At 41.7% G+C, this 20,678-nt stretch overlaps 1 protein-coding gene across 3 annotated transcripts in view; it reads right to left on the bottom strand.

The window, feature by feature from the left end:
- Positions 1 to 17,707, bottom strand: part of SLC44A1 (solute carrier family 44 member 1) — a 200,823-nt gene extending 183,116 nt beyond the window's left edge. For all 3 annotated transcript variants that reach the window (XM_042963840.1, XM_042963839.1, XM_042963838.1), the window contains exon 1: positions 17,566 to 17,707. In XM_042963840.1, coding sequence (XP_042819774.1) covers positions 17,566 to 17,601 — 36 coding nt within the window. In that variant the 5' untranslated portion in view covers positions 17,602 to 17,707. The remainder of the gene's footprint in view (positions 1 to 17,565) is intronic.
- Positions 17,708 to 20,678: the final 2,971 nt, after the last annotated feature.

The raw sequence follows: 20,678 nt of genomic DNA, 5'->3' as shown, positions 1-20,678 counted from the left end.
AGCACTTAGGTAGTCATAATGTAAAGACTGACACTGATCCAAACAAAATTATGATATGTCTACACAGAAGGGTAATGGGGACAAGAAGAATGCACATGGCATGGGGCAAAGAATGGTGTTGCCAAGACAGCTCAATTTTCACTGTCCATAACAAAGGCCAAAATTCATGCCAAAACCCAAAGAACCAGGAGGCAGCAATATAAGCATATTAGATATACAGAGTGAAAAGCAAAAAGATTTTGTTCAAAGATTTGAAAGTGATGGCCTCAGGGCAAGAGAAAATGGGGGAGAGACTTAAAAAAAAATCATGCTAGAACTGTTTGACTCTTTAAAAATATATGCATATATAGCTTTGATAGGAATGGAAAATAAATTTTAAAAATCAAAGCATAAGAGGGGAAAAGAGGGGGAGCCCAGAATAGTACAGGATCTGGAATCATGACCTTTAGAAGTGGTTCTATAAATTAAGGATTTTTTAAGTTTCAAATACACACACACAAATTTGGCACACATTGAAGGCTGATCTCACTTGTTCTATCTTCAGTTCAGTTATTCTATCTGGCTGAAAGGTGCCAAATCAGAACCAACAGTAAAGTTACATGGACATATAAGGGCTCAGGCGTGCACAAATGAAGACACTTCTACTAACTGCCTAAAAGCAGAATTAACTATCTCAGGAAGCAGTGAGTTCTCTGATGGAGGTAGTTAAGCAGAGCCTGAATGACGTCCACTTAGTGGATATGACCCCTTGGGCTGGGCTGCAGACCTCAAGTGCCTGCCAGTTGTGGGATTCTGTAAAAGGATTCCATGTAATAATCTCCTTTGAATTAGTACCATTCTACAATAGGGCTAGAAACTCCGGTAGGTGAATAAGCGTAGGCACTTCGCACATGGGTGTCTCTTCCTTCTGTACCACCTCTGCCTTTTAGCTTTGACTTTTCATTTCAAAAGTCTTAAATATATTTACATTTGGTTACAAATCACATATTTTCAGAAGCAGATGAGGTGTAAATACTTACAAAGTAGAAGAGAAAATGCCCATCTGAGTGGGAGAAAGTGGGAAGAAAAAAAGATGGTCTGATGTAGTGATAAGAGACAAGAGAAGAATACACTGGGGGCCCTGTGGTTCGGTGGCCATGGGACATTAAACAGTTTACGGTACCCAGTCGGGTATGAGTCTCTGGGTGGGACCACACCTCCAGTATGAGACAAGAGTACCTGGGCTTCCTGGCAGGGCAGAAGGACAGAGACCTGGGACTTCAGTCAATACACGTGAATGAGCAGCATAAGAGCCACCAGAGGTTAGTGAACAACAGAAAAAACACCTTTGATTTGCTCTGTTGTAAATACAATTACTTGCGCTACCAAAGAACAAAAATCACACCTTAGCTTAAATGCTGGTCATTTCAATGCCGGAATAAAAATATTAAACATACCATAGGTACCATCTTTTCTATGGGACCTGCTTCAAGAGTCAGTGTGCCTTGTCTACCTACAGGCTTCAGGGAAGCTTTATTTTCTAGTGAAGGACAGTATTTTTCCTCTCACTGTGTAATAAAATACTATCATGCCTACAGACACAGTAAATTTATCCCAAAGTTTACTGAACTCCACCCTTACTAGTTAAGAATAGACACAGATCATACTTCAAAAATAATGTCTATGTTCCTTTGGGGCCCTTCGTATTATTAGCTCTTATTTTTAAAAACTAGTTTAGAATCTACCAAGAAATTATCTGTGCTTTACACACTGCAAACGAGTGTAACTTTTGGCTTAAGAAATAGAGATGTGGGGCGCCTAACTTTGGCTTCACAATCCGTGAGTTCAAGCCCTGCATTGGGCTCCGTGCTAATAGCTCAGAGCTTGAAGTCTGCTTCGGATTCTGTGTCTCCCTCTCTCTCTGACCCTCCCCTGCTCACGCTCTGTCTCCCCCTCTCTCTCTCAAAAAATAAACAAACATTAAAAAAATTTTTTTAAACAAAGAAAGAAAGAAAGAGAGATGCACATATACTCCACCACTGTGGAAGCCCCTACACCCCTCTGTAGACTGCATACTTCAAGAAGAAAAGTCTCATTCTTGGTTAAAGCCGTACTTAGTAGCCTGAGCAGCACCCTTGCCAGTCAACATTACACTAAACCAAGAATGTGACTGGCGTGGAATTTCCTCTTTATTTTACCAACATTCTTGATGCTTTTACTTTTTTCTTTTCAATGCTTTCCCACTGCCCCCGGAGTTTCCTTGTTCCTGTGCCGCAGTCACGGGCAGGGGTCATTTTTACTGTGCTAATTTCCAGCCTTCCGGTCACACTTTGAACAAAATATATAGGATGTGTAGCTCTACCCACTCTGCTCCCAGACAAGAATTGCGAAGATGGGCTAGAAGAGCTTCCATCATGCATTCTGCAATGTGAACCAGTAAAAACAAAAAAGGGAGAGGGGGGAGGGAGTGGAAGGGGAGAGGCAGAAGGGAAGAGAAGCCTCCATTTCTCATAAATCTATCAACCAGTGCTGATTACCTAGCATACTTAGGTGTGTACCAGCCGGGAGGTCTCTAGTTTATGATGTGCTCTTTTTTTTCCCCCTGACTAGCTAATATTAATGTCTTCACCAAGACTTCGTTATAATGAAGAAATACATGCTAACAAGGTTAGGTTCACAATCACTAGAATTAACTCATAACAAACATTTCAGGGGTGCCTGGGTGGCTCAGTTAGTTAAGCATCTGACTTCAGTTCAGCTCATGATCTCGCTACTCATGGGTTTGAGCCCCCACGTGGGGCTCTGTACTGACAGCTCAGAGCCTAGAGCCTGTTTCCGATTCTGCCTCCCCCCCTCCCCAAAATAAATAAATAAACATTAAAAACAAAACAAAAAAATTCAACTAATGGCGTATTGTAATTTTTAGGTTCATTCCCATTTCCCTCCACCATAGATTATATTTAATAGTAATTTTGACAGGTATCATTAGCATCCTAAACTGTTAGTCTCTGAATATCCCATCCCCCCATCACATATATTCAATAAGCACTTATTGAGGATCTATTATTTGCTTAGCCCCCATAACATCATCTCCACTTTCAATTCTTTCTCCAACAAGACAGCATTCAATCACCAGGTCCCACCTCTGGATGGCCATTTGGAGTGTTAAGTTAAAATGGTAGCTGTCCCTCAGGTCTCAGCAGCAGACCCAGGGGAGAGGAGAAGAAAACCCTCAAGCACAAATGGCTGGTTCCCTCTCTGTTGGCCCAGCTGGCCTCACAGTAGTCCAGATTCCCAAGTTACAAACTTAAAGGGCCCTTTCTCGAACTATTAACCCTTCCCTTACTTCTTGGGAGATCTCAAATACAAATCTGAGAAACCATTCACATGAAGGCTTTTATATTATCACAATATACTTGAGTGACTTGAAATTTATTTACATTGTTCTGCTAATATTTAAAAAAAAATGGTTGTTTTTTTTTTTTTTTTTTTGAGAGAGAGAGATAGAGAGCAAGCGGGGGAGGGGCAGAGAGACAGCACCAGCCATGGAACATAGTACCAGCCATGGAACATAGAGCCCAGTAAGTAGCAGATCAGGGGAAAGTGTTCTTCCTGCCTCTGAGCTCCCTGTTCTGTTTGCTCCTTACTACCTCAAGAGAAACATGCCTTTCTACTTGCTCTTGGCTCACATTCTCAGACTAAACTATAAACCTTTAAAAATTATCACCACAGGGGCTTCTGGGTGGCTCAGTCAGTTGAGCGTCCAACTTTGGCTCAAGTCACGATCAAAGGTTCGTGGGTTCAAGCCCCGCATCCGGCTCTGTGCTGACAGGTTGCTCAGAGCCTGGAGCCTGCTTCCGGTTCTGTGTCTCCTTCTCACCTCTGTCCCTCCCCTGTTCATGCTCTGTCTCTCAAAAATAAATAAATGTTAAAAAAATAATTAAAAAAATCATCACCACAAAATAGAATTGCATTCACTTTTAAAATGAAAATATTAAAGTATTATTTGCAAACTTTCATAACTGAAATCTATTTCAACCACCAGTGTCTATCCCAAAATTTTTTTCTTGATGTACAAGTATGGTTAGTTTCAAAATATATTTAATATGCTAGACCTAGAAACTTGGTATCTTCGGAATTTTCATTCAATGCTTGATGTTTTTGGACTTGTCATGAAAATACAAAATCACATGCAAAATAGACTTGAAAAAACATCAGAGCCTAGCAAGCAAGGAATAAAACTCTTCAATATGCTGAGTTGTTAAGTACAATTTCGTTTAAAAAAAAATCCAACTTGTGCCCTGGTGGTGAAAATCTCTACCTTTGTAATTTGATCCTAATGTGCATACTAATCATTTGTGCTACAAAGTCAACTTCAACATGGCCATTTTCTTCACCCTTTCCTTTCTTAGTGCTCTCCAGAGCCTTGTTGGTACTCAGTATTAAATAATACCTGCATCAATTACATTAACCCTTTTGGAGGCCATGGATCTCCAAAGACTGACTAAATAAACATATATTCTTTATTTAAAACTACATTCTCAAGAATCTGAGTTATGGGGGTGGGGGGAGCGTCTGGGCGACTCAGTCAGTTAAGTGTCCAACCCTTGACTTCGGCTCAGGTCATGAGCTCATGTTCGTGAGTTTGAACCCCACATTGGGCTCTGCCTTAACAGTGCAAAGCTTGCTTGGGATTCTTTCTCTCTCGCTCGCTCTCGCTCTCTCTCTCTGCCCCTCCCCTGCTCACACTCTCTCTCAAAATAAATAAACTTAAAAAAAAAAAAGAATCTGAGTTCTGGGGAAAAGGACACCATTACAGTCACATTTAGTAAACTTACTGCCATGATAGTCCTTTCAGACTTACGATTTTAGAAGAAACTGTACAAGGGCCCAAGAGGAAATGCACAGCAGTTAAGGGTCCCTAGAGCCTGAGATTTATAACCACCACTTAAAACAGACCACAGACTCTGCTCCAAACTGTCACCCCGGACCTCTAGTTTGGGGTGCATTGATTTAAAACCAACACCCTCCCCTACACACACACACACACACACACATTTATTTTTTTTTCAATATATGAAATTTATTGTCAAATTGGTTTCCATACAACACCCAGTGCTCATTCCAAAAGATGCCCTCTTCAATACCCATCACCTACCCTCCCCTCCCTCCCACCCCCCATCAACCCTCAGTTTGTTCTCAGTTTTTAAGAGTCTCTTATGCTTTGGTTCTCTCTCCCACTCTAACCTTTTTTTCTTTTTTCTTTTCCCTTCCCCTCCCTCATGGGTTTCTGTTAAGTTTCTCAGGATCCACATAATAGTGAAAACATATGGTATCTGTCTTTCTCTGTATGGCTTGTTTTACTTAGTATCACACTCTCCAGTTCCATCCACGTTGCTACAAAGGGCCATATTTCATTCTTTCTCATTGCCACGCAGTACTCCATTGACACACACACAACTTTAAAGCGAGGGTAAACAGTACACGCAAACTCTGACTCTAGGTGACAGAAAAGTGGTGTCTGAGGTACATTTAAATACTATTCTAATGTAGTAGTCTTCAGTCCAGCAAAGGAAAAGGAAAGTAGTGCAGTAGGAAATGTACATGCTTTGAACTCCTACAGGCTTTACTCTTGGGGGAACTTGGGCAAACTGCCTATGCTTTCGTGGCTTCAGCTTTCTAATCTGTAAAATGGGGCTAACACTGGTACCCCTCTGAGAGTTGTGAGAATAAAATGAAATTTATTATGAGAGCAGATAGGGAATAAGCAGTCATTACTCATTCCCTAGTTGTCTGCCGTCCTTTTTCATGCCTTTTCCTTCCTCTCAGAGATCACCCATCCCAAAAGCATCTCTATGTATGCACATGACTTAAAGCATTATCTGAAATCCAGTTCTGGGTCTTCCATTGCCTATGGGAAATTGCCAGCTACATGGAGGTATCAAAACTCAGTTCACACAAAATTAAATTCATCTTTCCTTCCCCCACATACTACTCTCCATCTCTACTTGGGATGCCTATCAATTATAATACCCTTCTTCCATTACATGGCATTCTAAACTGGTTTTATGAGGGCATACCCAGATAAGTCAGGAAAGTCTATCCTATTTCAATTCTATAGTATCTCTTCTGCTTCCCGTTTGAGAAACACTGGTCCAAGTTAGTGAACAGCTTCCTGGGTGCCAGCTGTTTCCCTTTCTCCCAATTCAAGTACAGGCAAGACTGTCAGATTAATCTTCCTTAAGTCACGCTAAAAAACCCTCCATGGCTGCCTATTTCCTTCGCCTTCAAATATTAATGCCTTCCCTACATGTAACATCTCTTCTGTCTACTCTAGCCAGGTCTCCTTTCCATGCGGACATAGGACATGCAGTAAGTTAAAGGCTTCCTTGTCTTTCTGTTCAAGGTGTCCCTTTCATTGGAATGCCCCCCCACCTTTCTACTAAAATCTATCTACTCTCCCACTCTTTCTAAATCCCATTGTTCGGGGTACCTGGGTGGCTCAGTCGGTTAAGTGTCCGACTTTCGCTCAGGTCATGATCTTGTGATTTGTGAGTTCGAGCTCCACATCGGGCTCTGCGCTGACAGCTCGGAGCCTGAAGCCTGCTTTGGATTCTGTGCCTCCCTCTCTGCCCATTCCCTGCTCGTGCTGTTTCTCTTTCTGTCTCAAAAAATAAGCAAACATAAATAAATAAATAAATAAATAAATAAATAAATAAATAAATAAATAAATAAATAAAATCCCATCCTTCAAGGCTAGATCCAGGGTCATTTCAGGAAGCCCTCTCAACCAACTAGTCCATTCTTTCTTGGTTTCCCCATTCCCTAAATTCCTAAGCACCCAATTTAGCCTCTCGTTATTATTGCTATTTATTTCACCCTTAGCACTCACCTTCCTGACACAATTTAAAATTTCTGAAAGTCAGGGTCACTTTTCCAAAACCCAAAGAGGATTCTTTTTAGGGGAGGCTTAATGGATACAAGGACATCTGCCAGATTTAGTTTCCATTAATATCATAATGTCTGAGATATTTTCACAGATTGTGCAATTTGCTATAAGCCTATGAGATAGGTTTTATTATCGTTCCCATTCTACATCTAGGAAAAGTGAGGCACCAAATGTTAAAGAATGTGGCCCAAATAACCCAGCTGGTGACAGTGCTGAGATTCAAACCCATGTCGTCTGGCTATGCGGTCCACACTCCACAATCAGTATAAGATGGTGTTCAATTCTATGGATTCTAACAGCCCTGTAGAGTAACACAACAGAAAGGATGTCTTACAAGGAAGGTAGAAGGCCACTTACACATTAAGGACGGGATCATTAAGGGCGGGATGGAAAATGAGACACATACAATAGTCTAAGTACAACTGAATTTTATACTAAAAAAGAAATTTTACACCAAAACTATTTTGCTTAAAATTAAACTCTTTCGCTATTATAGATAATGCTAAATGGAAAGATTCTTGCATATAGCATTTACTGTACGTTTAGATTGCTAAATAAGGGATGTCAACTGCTTTTTATGGCTTTTAATGTATGTCATCAAACAATGTCCCAAGAGAGTCATTCCAATTTATTCAGCAAATCAATAAAGTACACTTGAGTCAAAACCACATGAGCAATTAATATTCTGTTAACTTTTACCAAAGTTGCAGGTGTAAGAGTGTCTCTGTGCTTTCGGTTAATTTGATTATCAGCAAAATTGAACACATTTACATATTAGTTTACTATTTCCTCTTCTGTAAATGAGCTATTTGTTGCATTTTTTATGAGCTCTTTATATCATAGATATTCTAAAGAATGATGTGAATCTTCAGTTTTATTATTGTTTATACAAAAAAAAGAAAGAAATTAAACAGGAGGGGGAAAAAGAAAGAAAAAAAGATACTCTCTTTTTTTCCTTCTCTATCGTAGTATATCCCACTCAGTATTATGACTCCTTAAGTGCATCAGGGAGGGGTGAGAAGAATAGGAAGGAAAAAGAAAATTTTGGGGAAGATACATGAGTACCAAATAGAGATAAATACACACAGAAGTGAGAGGTTAGAAGAGGCAGAAAAGAAATTGAGATCTACAGGGAAGAGGTTAAACTAACCCACAAGATTCTTTTGGGGATCACTAACTGTGAGAATATTAATTAGCTACTTAACCATGATCCCAACCTTAAATGGTCTTCTTTATCCTGAAGCTCAGAACAGGAAACAGGCAGTAGGGTGGGGGAAAGAGCTAGACGAGGACTTCTGTAGTGGCTTGAGCAGTATTACTGGGAGAACAGGAAGATAATTGTGTGACTTTCAGCTCTGAACTGTGAAAAGTCTTATAATGGAGCTATAAGTAAAATGTTAGGAAACACTGCAGAGGTGTGACTTTATAGGCAGAAGAAAAATAGCAAAACTATGTAACAGGTACTATTGGCAGACTGTGGAGTCACCATCCCCACCCTCCTCACCGCTGTTGGCGTTCTAATTTTGTTCTGGTGTTGCCCCGCCCTCCACTGGACTCAGGGAAATCCTGGTTAGTCTAAGCCAATTACAGGGTTCTTTGCCTCTCCCTTACTAGAAATTGTCTAGGGATGAGTATGCGGCCCTCCGTAACTTCTACTAAAGGAAAACCCCTGGAAGTTGTCAGCTCAGCAAAAGAAGGCAGAAAGAGCCACATGCATCTTGGAATCCTGAGGGCAAATAGGTGAGAAGCGGTCATCCTTAAAATTATTAAAAAAAAAAAAAAAAAAAAAAAAAAGCAAAGAAAAAACTCAGATCCTTGGTGACATCATCAAGCCACTAAAGTAACCAACCCAGAAGCCACTGTACCTCTCACCTTATGTGAGACTAATCCTTTAATGTTTTAGCTATTTAGAGTTAAGGTTTCTTTATTTCTTACAGCTGAATCACTTTAAGAAGTTCATAATGAAAAATCTTACAGGATCATTATCATCATCACATGCTACAGAAAAAAAGCAAACTTTTATACCTTCACTGCTACTTCAACATCTAGAAATAACCATCTATTTTCAACTTTTATTTTTGTTTGCTATTTTTACATTATACAAATGTATCCAGAAATCAAACACTTACTGTTTAACAATTTCCAGTATATATGGCAACCTTAAAAATTAGACTAAAAATGGCTCTTTTTAATAAGATTTTTATTTTATTTTTTCTGAGAGATAGAAAGAGAGCATGAACAGAGGAGCGGCAGAGAGAGAAAGATCCAAGCAGGCTCCATGTTGTCAGTGCAGAGCCCAATGTGGGGCTCGACTCATGAACCATGAGATCATGGCCTGATCTCATGGAAACCAAGAGAGGGACACTTAAACCTACTGAGCCACCCAGGCACCCCAGACTAAAAATGGTTTTTAAGAATTTCCTTACTAAATAAGTGTCTAAATAGTTGGTTGTAGGATGTTGTAGAGAACAGCTAAAAAGAGTAATATTATTTTCACACAAAAAATAAATTCCAGTGGTTTATCAACTGTTTTTTGAGTAAATCCTATTACACAACTGATATGAAATCAAAAAGAGTCTATCAAAGGAAAAAAAAAAACTAAGGGGTGCCTGGGTGGCTCAGTTGGTTGAGCGTCCGACTTCAGCTCAGGTCATGATCTCACAGTTCCATGACTTCGAGCCCCGCATCGGGCTTTGTGCTGACAGCTCACAGCCTGGAGCGTGCTTCAGAGTCTGTGTCTCCCTCTCTCTCTGCTCCTCTCCCCTGGCACTCTGTCTCTCTCTCTCTTTCAAAAATAAATAAACATTAAAAAATAAAAATAAATAAAATAAGACCCCCCACCACCACTAACTATATTAAAAGATACTGAAAAATGCAAATTACCTTCAAAAATCACCTTTTGAAAGAGTACCAAGTTTGATACAATGCATAAATTCAAAATTAGAGTATAATGCTATGCTATATTCCAAATACATGAGAAAACAAAAAGTACTAAAAGGGAAAAAATATTACCGTGCCAGAAACTTCAACCATTTCCAGAGTGAATTCCCACAGTAGAAATAACAATGCCTCTCTAATGACTGAAGTTTTCACCAGTCCAAACACTTTTTCTTTATAACACTACACATAAAGTCCCATCCATTTGTGCCTGCTATAAAAACATCAGCACTGTAAATCCAACTGGTCCATTATTTGAGTGGACCAGTCTTTTCCCATCCACCTTGACCTAGGAATTTGCACCACACCTCTGTAAGTCTGCTTGCTTCACACTTGAGATATACACCTGCAACAAACAAGCCGCTTAAGAATGTTGAAGATGCTGAGAACCTTCTTTGAAAGTATTTAACCCGTTAAAAACATTTTTTTGTATTGAATTTTAAAACATCAGAATTACTAAGGTAGGAGTTCATCCACATCCATCCATGGAAGGAAAGAAAACGTTTGTTAATTTGTTCAAACATTCCCTGAGCACCTATCATGTACCAGGGACCAGCCTAGCATAGAGAATAACAGCAATGAACAAAACAGACATGGTCCTGCTCTTTGTCAGCTCAGTCTAGACCAGGGGTCAGCAAACATTTTCTGTAAAAGGCCACAGGGTAAATATTTACACTTGTGGGCCAGAAAGTCTCTGTCACAACTAACTACTCAAGCTTGCCATAGCATGAAGGCAGCCACAGACAATATATAAACAAATAAACGGGATCATGTCCAAAAAAACTTTGGGACAGGGGCGCCTGAGTGGCCAAGTTGGTTAAGTTTCTGACTCTTGGTTTTGGCTCAGGTCATGATCTCGTGGCTTCGTGGGTTCAAGCCCCACATTGGGCTCTAATGTTGGCGGCACAGAGCCTGCCTGGGATTCTCTCTCTCCCTGCACCCACCCCCCCTCCCCCCCCCCCACCCACTCATGCTATGCTGTCTCTGCATCTCTCAAAATAAGTAAATAAACTTAAAAAAAAAAAAAAAACAGCTTTGTGGACAATTAAAAGTCAAATTTCATACAACCTTTACTAAATAAATTTATCATGCATTGACCTTTTTTATTAAATATATATTATACATATTTGCATATATATGCATAAATACATACACACACTATTTTGAGCATTCTTAGCTTGCAAGCCATATAAAAACAGGAAGTTGGCCCAATTTGGTCCATGGACTATAGTTTTGCCAATGGACCAGACAATATCAACTGTATAATTATTTATTGCTTTAAGCACTCAAAGGGAAAATACATAAGGCTATGAGAATTTAATAAGGAGACATAGCATGGTTTGAAGCATCAAGGGAGCATTTTCCAAAGAACTGAACTGACTTTAAGGCTGGAAATTTAAAGGATGAGTAGCAGCCCACCAAAGGCCAGGGAGAAAACGGTCTTCCAGACAAGTGAATAGCAGGTGGAAAAAGTCCTAAAAGGAGAAGGAATACAATCTACTGAAGAATCTGTGAGATTGGACCACAAAGAATAAGGAGAAACATGGCAGGAGAGCACAACGACACAGGAGAGACGGAGACCAGCCCACAAAGACTTTGTTGGCTAAGGTCAGAGATTCTGGCCTTTGTCCTAAAATCAACTGGAAACCATTAAAGAAAGGGTTTCAAGTAGCACAGGGACACAATCAGCTTTGGATTTTTTAAAGATCACTAAGACTGAAATATGGAGAAAAATTTGAAGGGAGCATGAATAATACATGGAGATCCAGGAGAGAGTTTCTGGCCAGAGATGACGGAGGCTTAGACTGTGGTGGTGGCGATAGAATTTAGAAGGTAAAATAAGCAAAATGTGGTCACAAGATACAGAAGAATGACAGGTGGGCTCCTGCATGTCTCAGGTTTCCAGTTTCCACACCAGGATACTGGTATCATTCAGTGAACCAGAGATACTGAAAAAGACATGTGTATGTGTGCAAATTTTGAGTTCAGTTTCTGACATGCTGAGTTTGAGTTGCTTGTAAGATATTCTAGTGGAAATGCTAAGTAGTCCGTTGGATATTAGGATCAGAGGCCAGGACAGAGTTTCTTCCAATTGAGTAATTCAGTTTGGGAATTGTCAGCATACAGATTGTAACTGAAACCGTAAGAGGAGATGCAGTTACCTAAAGAAAGGGTATGTTCGCAGTGGTTTTCAACCTCGGCAGCACAGGAGAATTATCAGAGGAACTTTTAAAAATTTTGGTGCCCAGGCAGTGACCCTGAACCAATGAAATCAGAATCTCTGGGAGCAGGACCCAGGCATCACTGTTTTTTAAAGTTCTCTAAGCGTTTCCAATGTACAGCTAAGGTTGCAAAGATAAGACTTAAAACATTAAGAATTAACTATACTACAGAAAGATCAAGAGATTAAGAGACTAGTTTCTAGTCCCAACTACCTCATAATGGATTTCTCTGACCTCAGAGTACTTCATAGCTCTAAATTATAGTTTAGCTCAACAGGAAAGTGAGATAATAGCACTGGTTTATCTCTACTATCCCCCAAAGTCCCAAAAATCGGGGCCAAAGTTACAAAATGGAAATATTTCTTTCTTCTTGGAAGGTAGGAGAGGAAGGGTAGAGGGATATCTAGAAAAATAGCTATTAACCAATCACCAGTAGAATATACAATGTGTTGTTATAAATATCCTCCCAAGCCAATAACACTTCTAAATGATAGGATTAACACATCAAATAGTATTTGATAGTATTTGTTAAGTCTGAGAACATTCTAGCTAGACTAGTTTTGCTATATTATATGATGTTGTTCCACAGACAGGAACAGCAGGAAGTTCAAAATGGTGGCATGAATTCAACTTGGAAATTCCTTAATTCAAAATTTTATTGAGTGGATCTTTTTTAAAGATAGAGTGAGCTGCAATTTAAGATTTAGGAAGCGTGCATGTGAAAACTGAGAAACACAGGATTGCAATCCAGAAGACCAGGGTTAAAGTTTGGATCTGTTGCTCAGGAGCTCTGAATTCAACCAAGGTTTCCTAAACTCCAAGTCTCAATTTCCTTAGCTGTAAAATGAAAGTACAGTCAACTTCAGAATTACCATAGAAATTAAAACTTGAAAATGGCTGTGGAAAATAGCTATACAAAAAGCATTACCATTTTTACAGTATTTTCCGATTCTGACATTCTTTGGTTTACATATTTTGAAGAGTGGATCTCCTATACTAACAGCATAGTTAGTAAAGAAGAAGAAAAAGAAGAAGAAGAAGAAAGAAGAAGAAAAAACTGTCCTCATGCCATGATTTTTTTTTTTCTTTTGAGAGCGAGAGAGAGAGAGCATGAGCAGGGGAGGGGCAGAAAGAGGAGGGAGAGAGAATTCCAAGCAGGCTCCACACTGTCAGCATAGAGCCTGATGCGGGTCTCCAATTCACCAACAGTGAGATCATGACCTGAGCCAAAACCAAGAATTGGCCGCTTAACCAACTGAGCCACCCAAGTGCCCCCCCATGCCATGACTTTTTTTTTTTTTTTTCATCCCGGTCACACCAAGTCTGCTTTGCTGGACATATTTTAATGGAACTTAGTTTCTGTTGGGAAATCCCACTACACTCTTCAAATGCCATTTTTACCATCTGACTTTAAATTCCACAAAGCAGACAGAAACTACAGGGTTATTAAAATCTGTTAAGGAACAGTTAACATACTCAAAAGTTTACCAGTGTTAGTGAAACACTTGACTGTTTTTCATCACTCCCCAGACAAGATTTAAGAGCTAGAGAAAGACAGTTAAATTTATAGCTCTCTATTTGAGGACCATGGAACACGACAGTAGACAAGTACAATTCCTCCTCAAGTCAGACAAGGGGTGGTTTGTTCAACCAGAAAGATTCTCCTCCATCCTTCTCACAATTTCTAAGGTTAGAACCAAAGGACACAGAACTTCAGAGCACTTGCAAAATCTCCTGGCCTCCGAAGCACTGCTGTGAGAAATAATGATCTAGCCATTAACGACAAAGACTTACAGCAATTTGCTAAGTAATCTTTGGAAAGCCTGCTTCATTCAAACTGGTTTGTCAATGGGAAAGAACATTTCATAAATCTGAAGATTTACAAGTGAACTTTGAAGTTTAACATTACAAGAATAGAAATTATGTCAGGTTATAACAGAACAAACGAATTATGGAGAGTTGGGAATAAATTTTAAGAGTCTTAGGGAAGATTAGTGCTTGTAAAAAGAAACTCAAGACTATCTCACTTTTATGTTCCCTTCAAAGAGATTTTTAGGCAAAGGCTATCAGGGGTTGGCTTGTTTTGAGCAGTTTCTAATATCTGCAAATAACTTGTAGTGGTCACTAATAAAAATCGTAATTAAGAGTTCTATAAGTCCTTGACTCGGTACATATTCTTAAGATTCTTAGATGTACGTACCTAATACAGCACAAATTATTTTGCCAATAATTTGCTCCTTCAGCAATGAAATGTAAGTTAGTATAGAATGTGACACTTCTTTGATCTAAATCCTAAAACAGGATAATTGTTTCGATGGCAAATTATGATATCCAGACACTGACAAGAAAATGGAAATAACACCAGGACAGATTACAAGAGATGAAACAGTTGGGAAGACCATAAACTCTTTTATGAGAGTCTACAACATAGCAAGGGACTATGAGGAAAAATAAATTACATTTCAAAAGCGAATCCCTACTACAAAAAGGAAAGGTACTATATTTACATTGATAAAACCTGCCAGGGCTTTAAAATTGCTGACGATACCACTGAGAAAAAGCTAAGCTGAACCGCAGAGTACCCCGAAGCACGTTGTTTTGATGTGCTATGCAGGTTATCATTAGAGTTTGCAGACAAGCTTTTTAAAGATGTTACAGCCACTGCTCCAACTAAAATATAGGCACTGAGCAGAGCACCAGGAGAAAAGGAAAAGCCTGCTCAATTTTGCAAACTGATGGTACCATTGATAGAGTAGGAAGGAATGTAGGAAAGGCAGGTCAATTTTAACTTAAACAGTTTAAATTTGAGCTTCAAAGAGGATGGCTTGGTGGAATCAGTCAACCAGCCCAAGGAAGTCAAACAGCACATGGGTCAGGGCTGGACTCATATTTAATGTTACTTGCCAGCCAGATGTTCAAATGTGTGTAGATACATTCTGTTTACTGACTACAGCTAAGCAACTATTCTGTACAAGGTATGGTGAGGCACTGCAATGGATACAAAGATGGAGAAAACAAAACAAAAGCAGTTCCTATACTCAAGAAGCTTACAATCCAGTAGAAAGGATGAAAGAAACACATTCTGCCTAAAAATACAATCAATCGAGGCCTCTAACACAGGTTCAAAGTGATGTGAAGTTGCATCCCTGTTTTGTTTCAACACAACATAGACAGACATATTATTCTAAAACCGAGGATACTCCTGAAAGGGGCATTAAAATGCCAGCAGATTGGTAACATTTCACAAATGAAGAACAATGCCAAAATATCAAATTAAAAAAAAAAAAATGACAAGCTCTTTGGCACAAAACCTGCTCCTCAATGCTCCACTGAACACTACAAGTCCCTAAAGCTGAACTTAAAGGCATGTGACAGCTGCCAATTGGTTATAGGAATCTACAGGAAAAAAAAAAAATGCACCCCTCAGGGTGCATGACATACATCTTGTCTGTAGAACATGGCATGAAGGAAGCAGTGGCTGCAAAAGGAAGAAACAGCAAAGAAAATGCATGTGACAGACAGCACTCCGAAAAGTAAGATGTGGAGCTAGCCAAATTCAAGACCTGTGATTAAAGCAGAGTTTTGGTCCAGCATCCATCCCTCCCAATTTTAACTGCTCAAGCCATCCATAAACTATCAATAATTTCCTGTCTTTAAAGGCATTTCACCACCAAAAGAAGATGTAAAGTAACCCAGTGCTTAAAAGAAAACAGTATGAAAACACCTTTTTTGGCGAAAATAATATGTAAGTAAATGTTAAATGAATAGCACTCAACTAGATTCCCCCCTCCCCCAAAACTCCCTAACCAGTTGAAAGGTATTGTGTAATCCCACATCTTTAACTGTTAATATGAAAACCCTGGTTTATCGACCGCTCCTTCCTAACATCACTACATGTAGTTTTGTTATTCCAAATGAATGGGAAGGTTTAACTAACTAAACCAATCAGCCTGACCACGATCCCGGGCGGGTGGTGAGGGTGGAAAAAACATGGGTAAGCAAACACTCCAAAAAAGAACTGGACAAATAGGTTGGATACTTGATAAAACATAAATGTCCTCCATTCATCTGCAATTCTAGTCATTTTCTAACAGATCTCAGATTTTCAGAACAAGTATGCAGGTTATTTAAAACTGAGTTATATATAGTCATTTAGCAGCAGCAAAACACTTCTGGCATTACCACAGATGCTAGATCTCTGGAGGAATTTTTTTTTTTTTCCAAACTAGCATTTTTCTTCACCAAAAACCAACCAGCCTTTATTTCTAAAAACAAGAGCCCTTGTCTCCCCCAAAACAAACAAATCAAAGACCACAGTTAAATTCTACGCTAATGAAACTGTGAGATTACATCCCATGCATTGTCAGAGCCTATTTTTCATACACCACCACCAGACAGTTTGATGCAGTATTCCTGATTGCTTTTTATCGTATTTGTAAATACACTCACTAATCCACTAAATTAGGTAATTTACAAACAGGTCCTCTCAGTTATTAGTGGCCAGCAGTCAAGTTCTATTACATTTGATCCTTATACAGTTGTCTAAACATTTCCATCCAGGTTAAGGGCTCGGATCGGCAAAGGGAGAGGGAGGTTAGCGAAATTTGGATGGGGGCAGGGTAGACGCTGGGAGAAATCTCTGCATCTCAGCCCTCAGCGACAACATTCAGCCAGTGCCCACAGAAAAACTAAATTCGGCACCTCTTCCTCCTGTTACACTGGCAACAAAGAGGGAGTTTCCGTAACGCTCCCGTCACCCACCAGGTGCCCAATCTCCTTCCCAGCCTAGTCTCAGCGCTCCCGCAGGGGCCTCGGTGTGCGGAGAGGCCGCGGTGCCCGGGGTCAAGGCACAAAGGGGGGATGGGGTGCAAGGCGAGCGGGTTGGATCTGGGACGTGGGCCGTGTAAGGGCTCCCGGACTCGCTTAAAACAGTTGAACCTGGTGTCGGGGGCGGCGGGCAAGAGAAAGGGACAGAATACCTAATGGAGCAGAAACTGGAAAGGGGTGAAGAAGGGTGAAGAGCCCGTGCTGGAGGTACTCCGCCACGGAGCACAGAAAACAGCCGGTGGATGGGCAAAGGGGAGACTCCAAGGAGATGGGAAGAGAGGCGCAAGGCCCAGAAGACGAGGGAACCGGGTGCCACCTGGGGCAGAGAGGAGGCGCCTGTGTTGCTTCTACCTGCAGGCGGGCGGGACGGGCCGCTCAGGTGTGACTGGGAAGAGGAGGCCAAGTCGGAGACGCGCCAGGGAGAGAGCTGGGGGGCTTACTAGGGGCCGCGCAGAGGTGGCTGCGAGACGACAGCCGCGGAGCCAGCGCGGGGGCACCTGCGGGACAGGCGCAAGGGAGAGGCGGGGGCGGGGGTCTCCGGAGTGCAGGGTGGGCTGAGGGAGGCTCTCGGGCGGCGGGATGCAGCAGGCACCAGCTGCGCGGCGCGGGGGAGGCATCCGGGCGGGCGGCCGGGAGGAGGGAGCCCCTCACCTGCGCGGCGGAGGAGGCGGAGCTGCAGCAGCCCATGGCGGGGCCGGAGGAGCCCGGAGGCGGCGCCGGGCGCGCAGCTACGCCCCGGAGCCCCTCGGCATGCGAGCCGGCGGGCGCCCGGGGAGGGCGCGGCCTGGCCCCGCACGGCTCGGCGGCGGCGGCGGCGGCGGCTCGGGTGGCGGCGGGTACTCAGGAGGCGGCGCGGCTCGGGGCGGGCGCCGGCCACATCCCACGGCGGCGGCGGCGGCTGCGCGGCTCCTGCTCCGCTCCTGCTGCTGCAGCTGCTCCCCAGTGGAAAGGGGCGGGCGGCGGCGGCGGCGCCTCCCCCTGTCCCCCGCCTCCCGCCTCCCGCGCCCAGTCCCTCTCCCGCTCCCTCTCCCGGGCCGCCGCCTCCTCAGCGCCTCGCGCGTCTCCCATCAGACTCCCCGCCCCCAGTGCAGCGCCGAGCCGGCAGCCGGGCGGCGGCGGCCAAAACGAGGCCGGGCCCTTCGGCCCGAGTCGGAGCCTGCGCAGTGCCGAGCCTATTTAGCGGTGGCACCGAGGCACAGCGCTGCCTCGGAACAAGAGGTCGCTCGGGGTTGAGGCTCGCAGGGGCTGAGCAGGCTCGCCGCTGAAATGGGGCCGGATTGCTTCCGGACGTGGGAGGCACGGGCGAGGCATGAGGAGTTGCTCGCTGTCCCCACTGGACGCGCCACCCGAAGACCGTAAAGGCATCTCACTGCCCCCACGGTTGCTTTTTAGCCAGAGGAAAGTGTACACAATAAACCTTCCCAGGAGAAGGAGTGAGTGATAGAAAACGGGAGAAACAAGCATCTGTTGCTACTGGCCCCATTTTGCTGATGAAACTGAGCCTTGAAGGAAACAGCCTAATGAAATGCACCCCGAGTCGAAATTTTTATGAAGAGCCCAAAATAGGAAAAAGGCAACAAGTTCGCCAGGTCTCTCAGTACATAGCCATATTGGATCTGAACTAAACTTTCTCGCACAGGATAGTCCACAAAAAACAATAAACGAGTATTAAGTCATTCATATTAAAAATATTTACTGAGGACATAATAAGTTCCAGTCACTTAACAGACACTGGGAATAAAGATAGTTTCTGCTCTCTTACAAGTCCCTGTGGCTAAATTAATACACTGTAGGGTAGCACCAAGTTAGAGTAGGCGTGGTCACTACCTTTAAGAAATTTACAACCCTGAGAGTCCTTGGGAAATAGTGTCAGATGAGAACGAACAGTTAAGAGCTGGTTGTAATAAGGGTACCTGGCAGGCTCAATCAGTAGAACATGCAACTGTCGATCTTGGGGTCTTTTGAGTTCAAGTCCCAGGTTGTGTGTAGAGTTCACTTAAAAAAAAAAAAAAAAAAAAAAAAGGTGAAAAGAGGCAAGTGAAAATGTGGCAGGAATAAAACGTAAAGATCAGGTTTAATATTAAGAAAACCAAGTACCAGATGCCTTTTACATGTTTCATTTCATCCTCACAGACAGAATCAGAAAAGAAAAAAAAAGTTGATTTGCAAAGATGTACAGGAATGAGACTCTAGAAGGCCTGGCACGAATGAGAGACAGCAAATTTGAGAGATTACTCGAAGTCTAAGGGGAAAGAAACAGCACAGAAGTAAGCTGACCTTATGTGCATTGAAATCAACGGAAAGTCAAAATAGGAACCTGGACACAGCTAAAGAAAAGGCCAGAGAAGAATTTCTGGTTGGTGTATTCCAATACTATTTCCTAGGTCTGTGACCGTGGATGAATCACCTTTCTAAACCTCTCTAATCTTCTGTGAAATGTTGATGATAAGATGACCAGGAAGTGTTGTTATCTAGATTAGATAAGAAACAGCTAGAAAGTGGAGCCACACTCAACCAGTACTGCTTGAGATCATCAAATACTTCCTTGACATTCTACCTTTGTTCTCTACCAATTTGATCAGAGGGTGCACCTTACTGCCAGGCTGGTGAATCCTAAGTGTGTTACCAGTAACCATCAGGCCATTATATAGAAGTAGAAAAAATAAAACTTTAAAGGCACTAGTCCCAATTCTGATTATAAACTTCGCAATTAGATTGTAAACTCCCTGAGAACAAGGGAAAGGATTTTCTCTTTTGTTTTTCCCTCAGCTCTCTCAAATGTTTGTTGAATTATTCAATGCATCCAGGAATAAAAAACCTTCCCTTGAGATTTTCCCTCAAAGCCTCAGAGTACATCTTGTTTTTAACTGAGGGAGGAGGCTGAAAGTAAAATTACAGTCTTAAACAAGAAGCCATCTGTCTTCCTTCTTTATAATCAAGGAAAGGGGAGTTGTTTCTCTTAGCAGAGTCAATATGGGAGCATTTCTCTCAGATTATAAAAATCTTTTTGGCTAGTGTAGTTATTCCATGTAGTAGCTAGTGCTTATTTTGTAATTAGAGCTGCAGAACAGATAAATACGTAACAGACCGTGGCAGTGCTTCAGAAAAAAATGTATTTCACTTTCTTGGAGGTCTCTTTCCTAGATATGGATGATGGGTGAATATAATTGAAAGGGAGTACATTCCTTTGTGCTTGACTGATATGAACTCGTTTTCCCTTTAAGGGTTAATGGAACTAGGAGTTCTAGGGTTCTGCAAGGTGCTTTGTAAACATACTAATTATGTATGTATGCACCATATATGCATATGAATGTGATGTTTTAAAATTATACCTCGTCATTAGCATAAGAGAAACTAACGGCTCCTGAATTGATATTCTGTACCTTCTAAGGAGAATCTCTTTCCCATCGCCTTCACCCCTAAAGAAGCCCCATAAAAAGAATGATTTAGAGGGGGGGCAAATTGCTGTTCCTTTTCACTTTCTCATAAACAAGCACGTTCAGCATTCAATGAAATTAAGCTACAGAAAATTCAGAAATCGCGAAAGGTCTTTTTTTTTTCTTGCCAGTGATCAAGGTACTGATCTCACCGCCATGAGGTGTCATCAAGGCAAGCCACTTGGGAAGGGGTTAGTTTGTTTTTCTTTTGGGAAGAGTGGAGTTTTTTGTTGTTTTTTTTTTTTTCAACTTATGTAAGAACAGCATCTGCACTAACCAGGATAAAATTATAAGGTCTATCAATCTTGGTGCTGCAGGGTAAAAGCA

This window comes from Panthera tigris, chromosome D4 (assembly GCF_018350195.1).
Source record: "Panthera tigris isolate Pti1 chromosome D4, P.tigris_Pti1_mat1.1, whole genome shotgun sequence".
NCBI lineage: Eukaryota > Metazoa > Chordata > Mammalia > Carnivora > Felidae > Panthera > Panthera tigris.
This window is presented reverse-complemented; position numbering and strand designations above follow the sequence as displayed.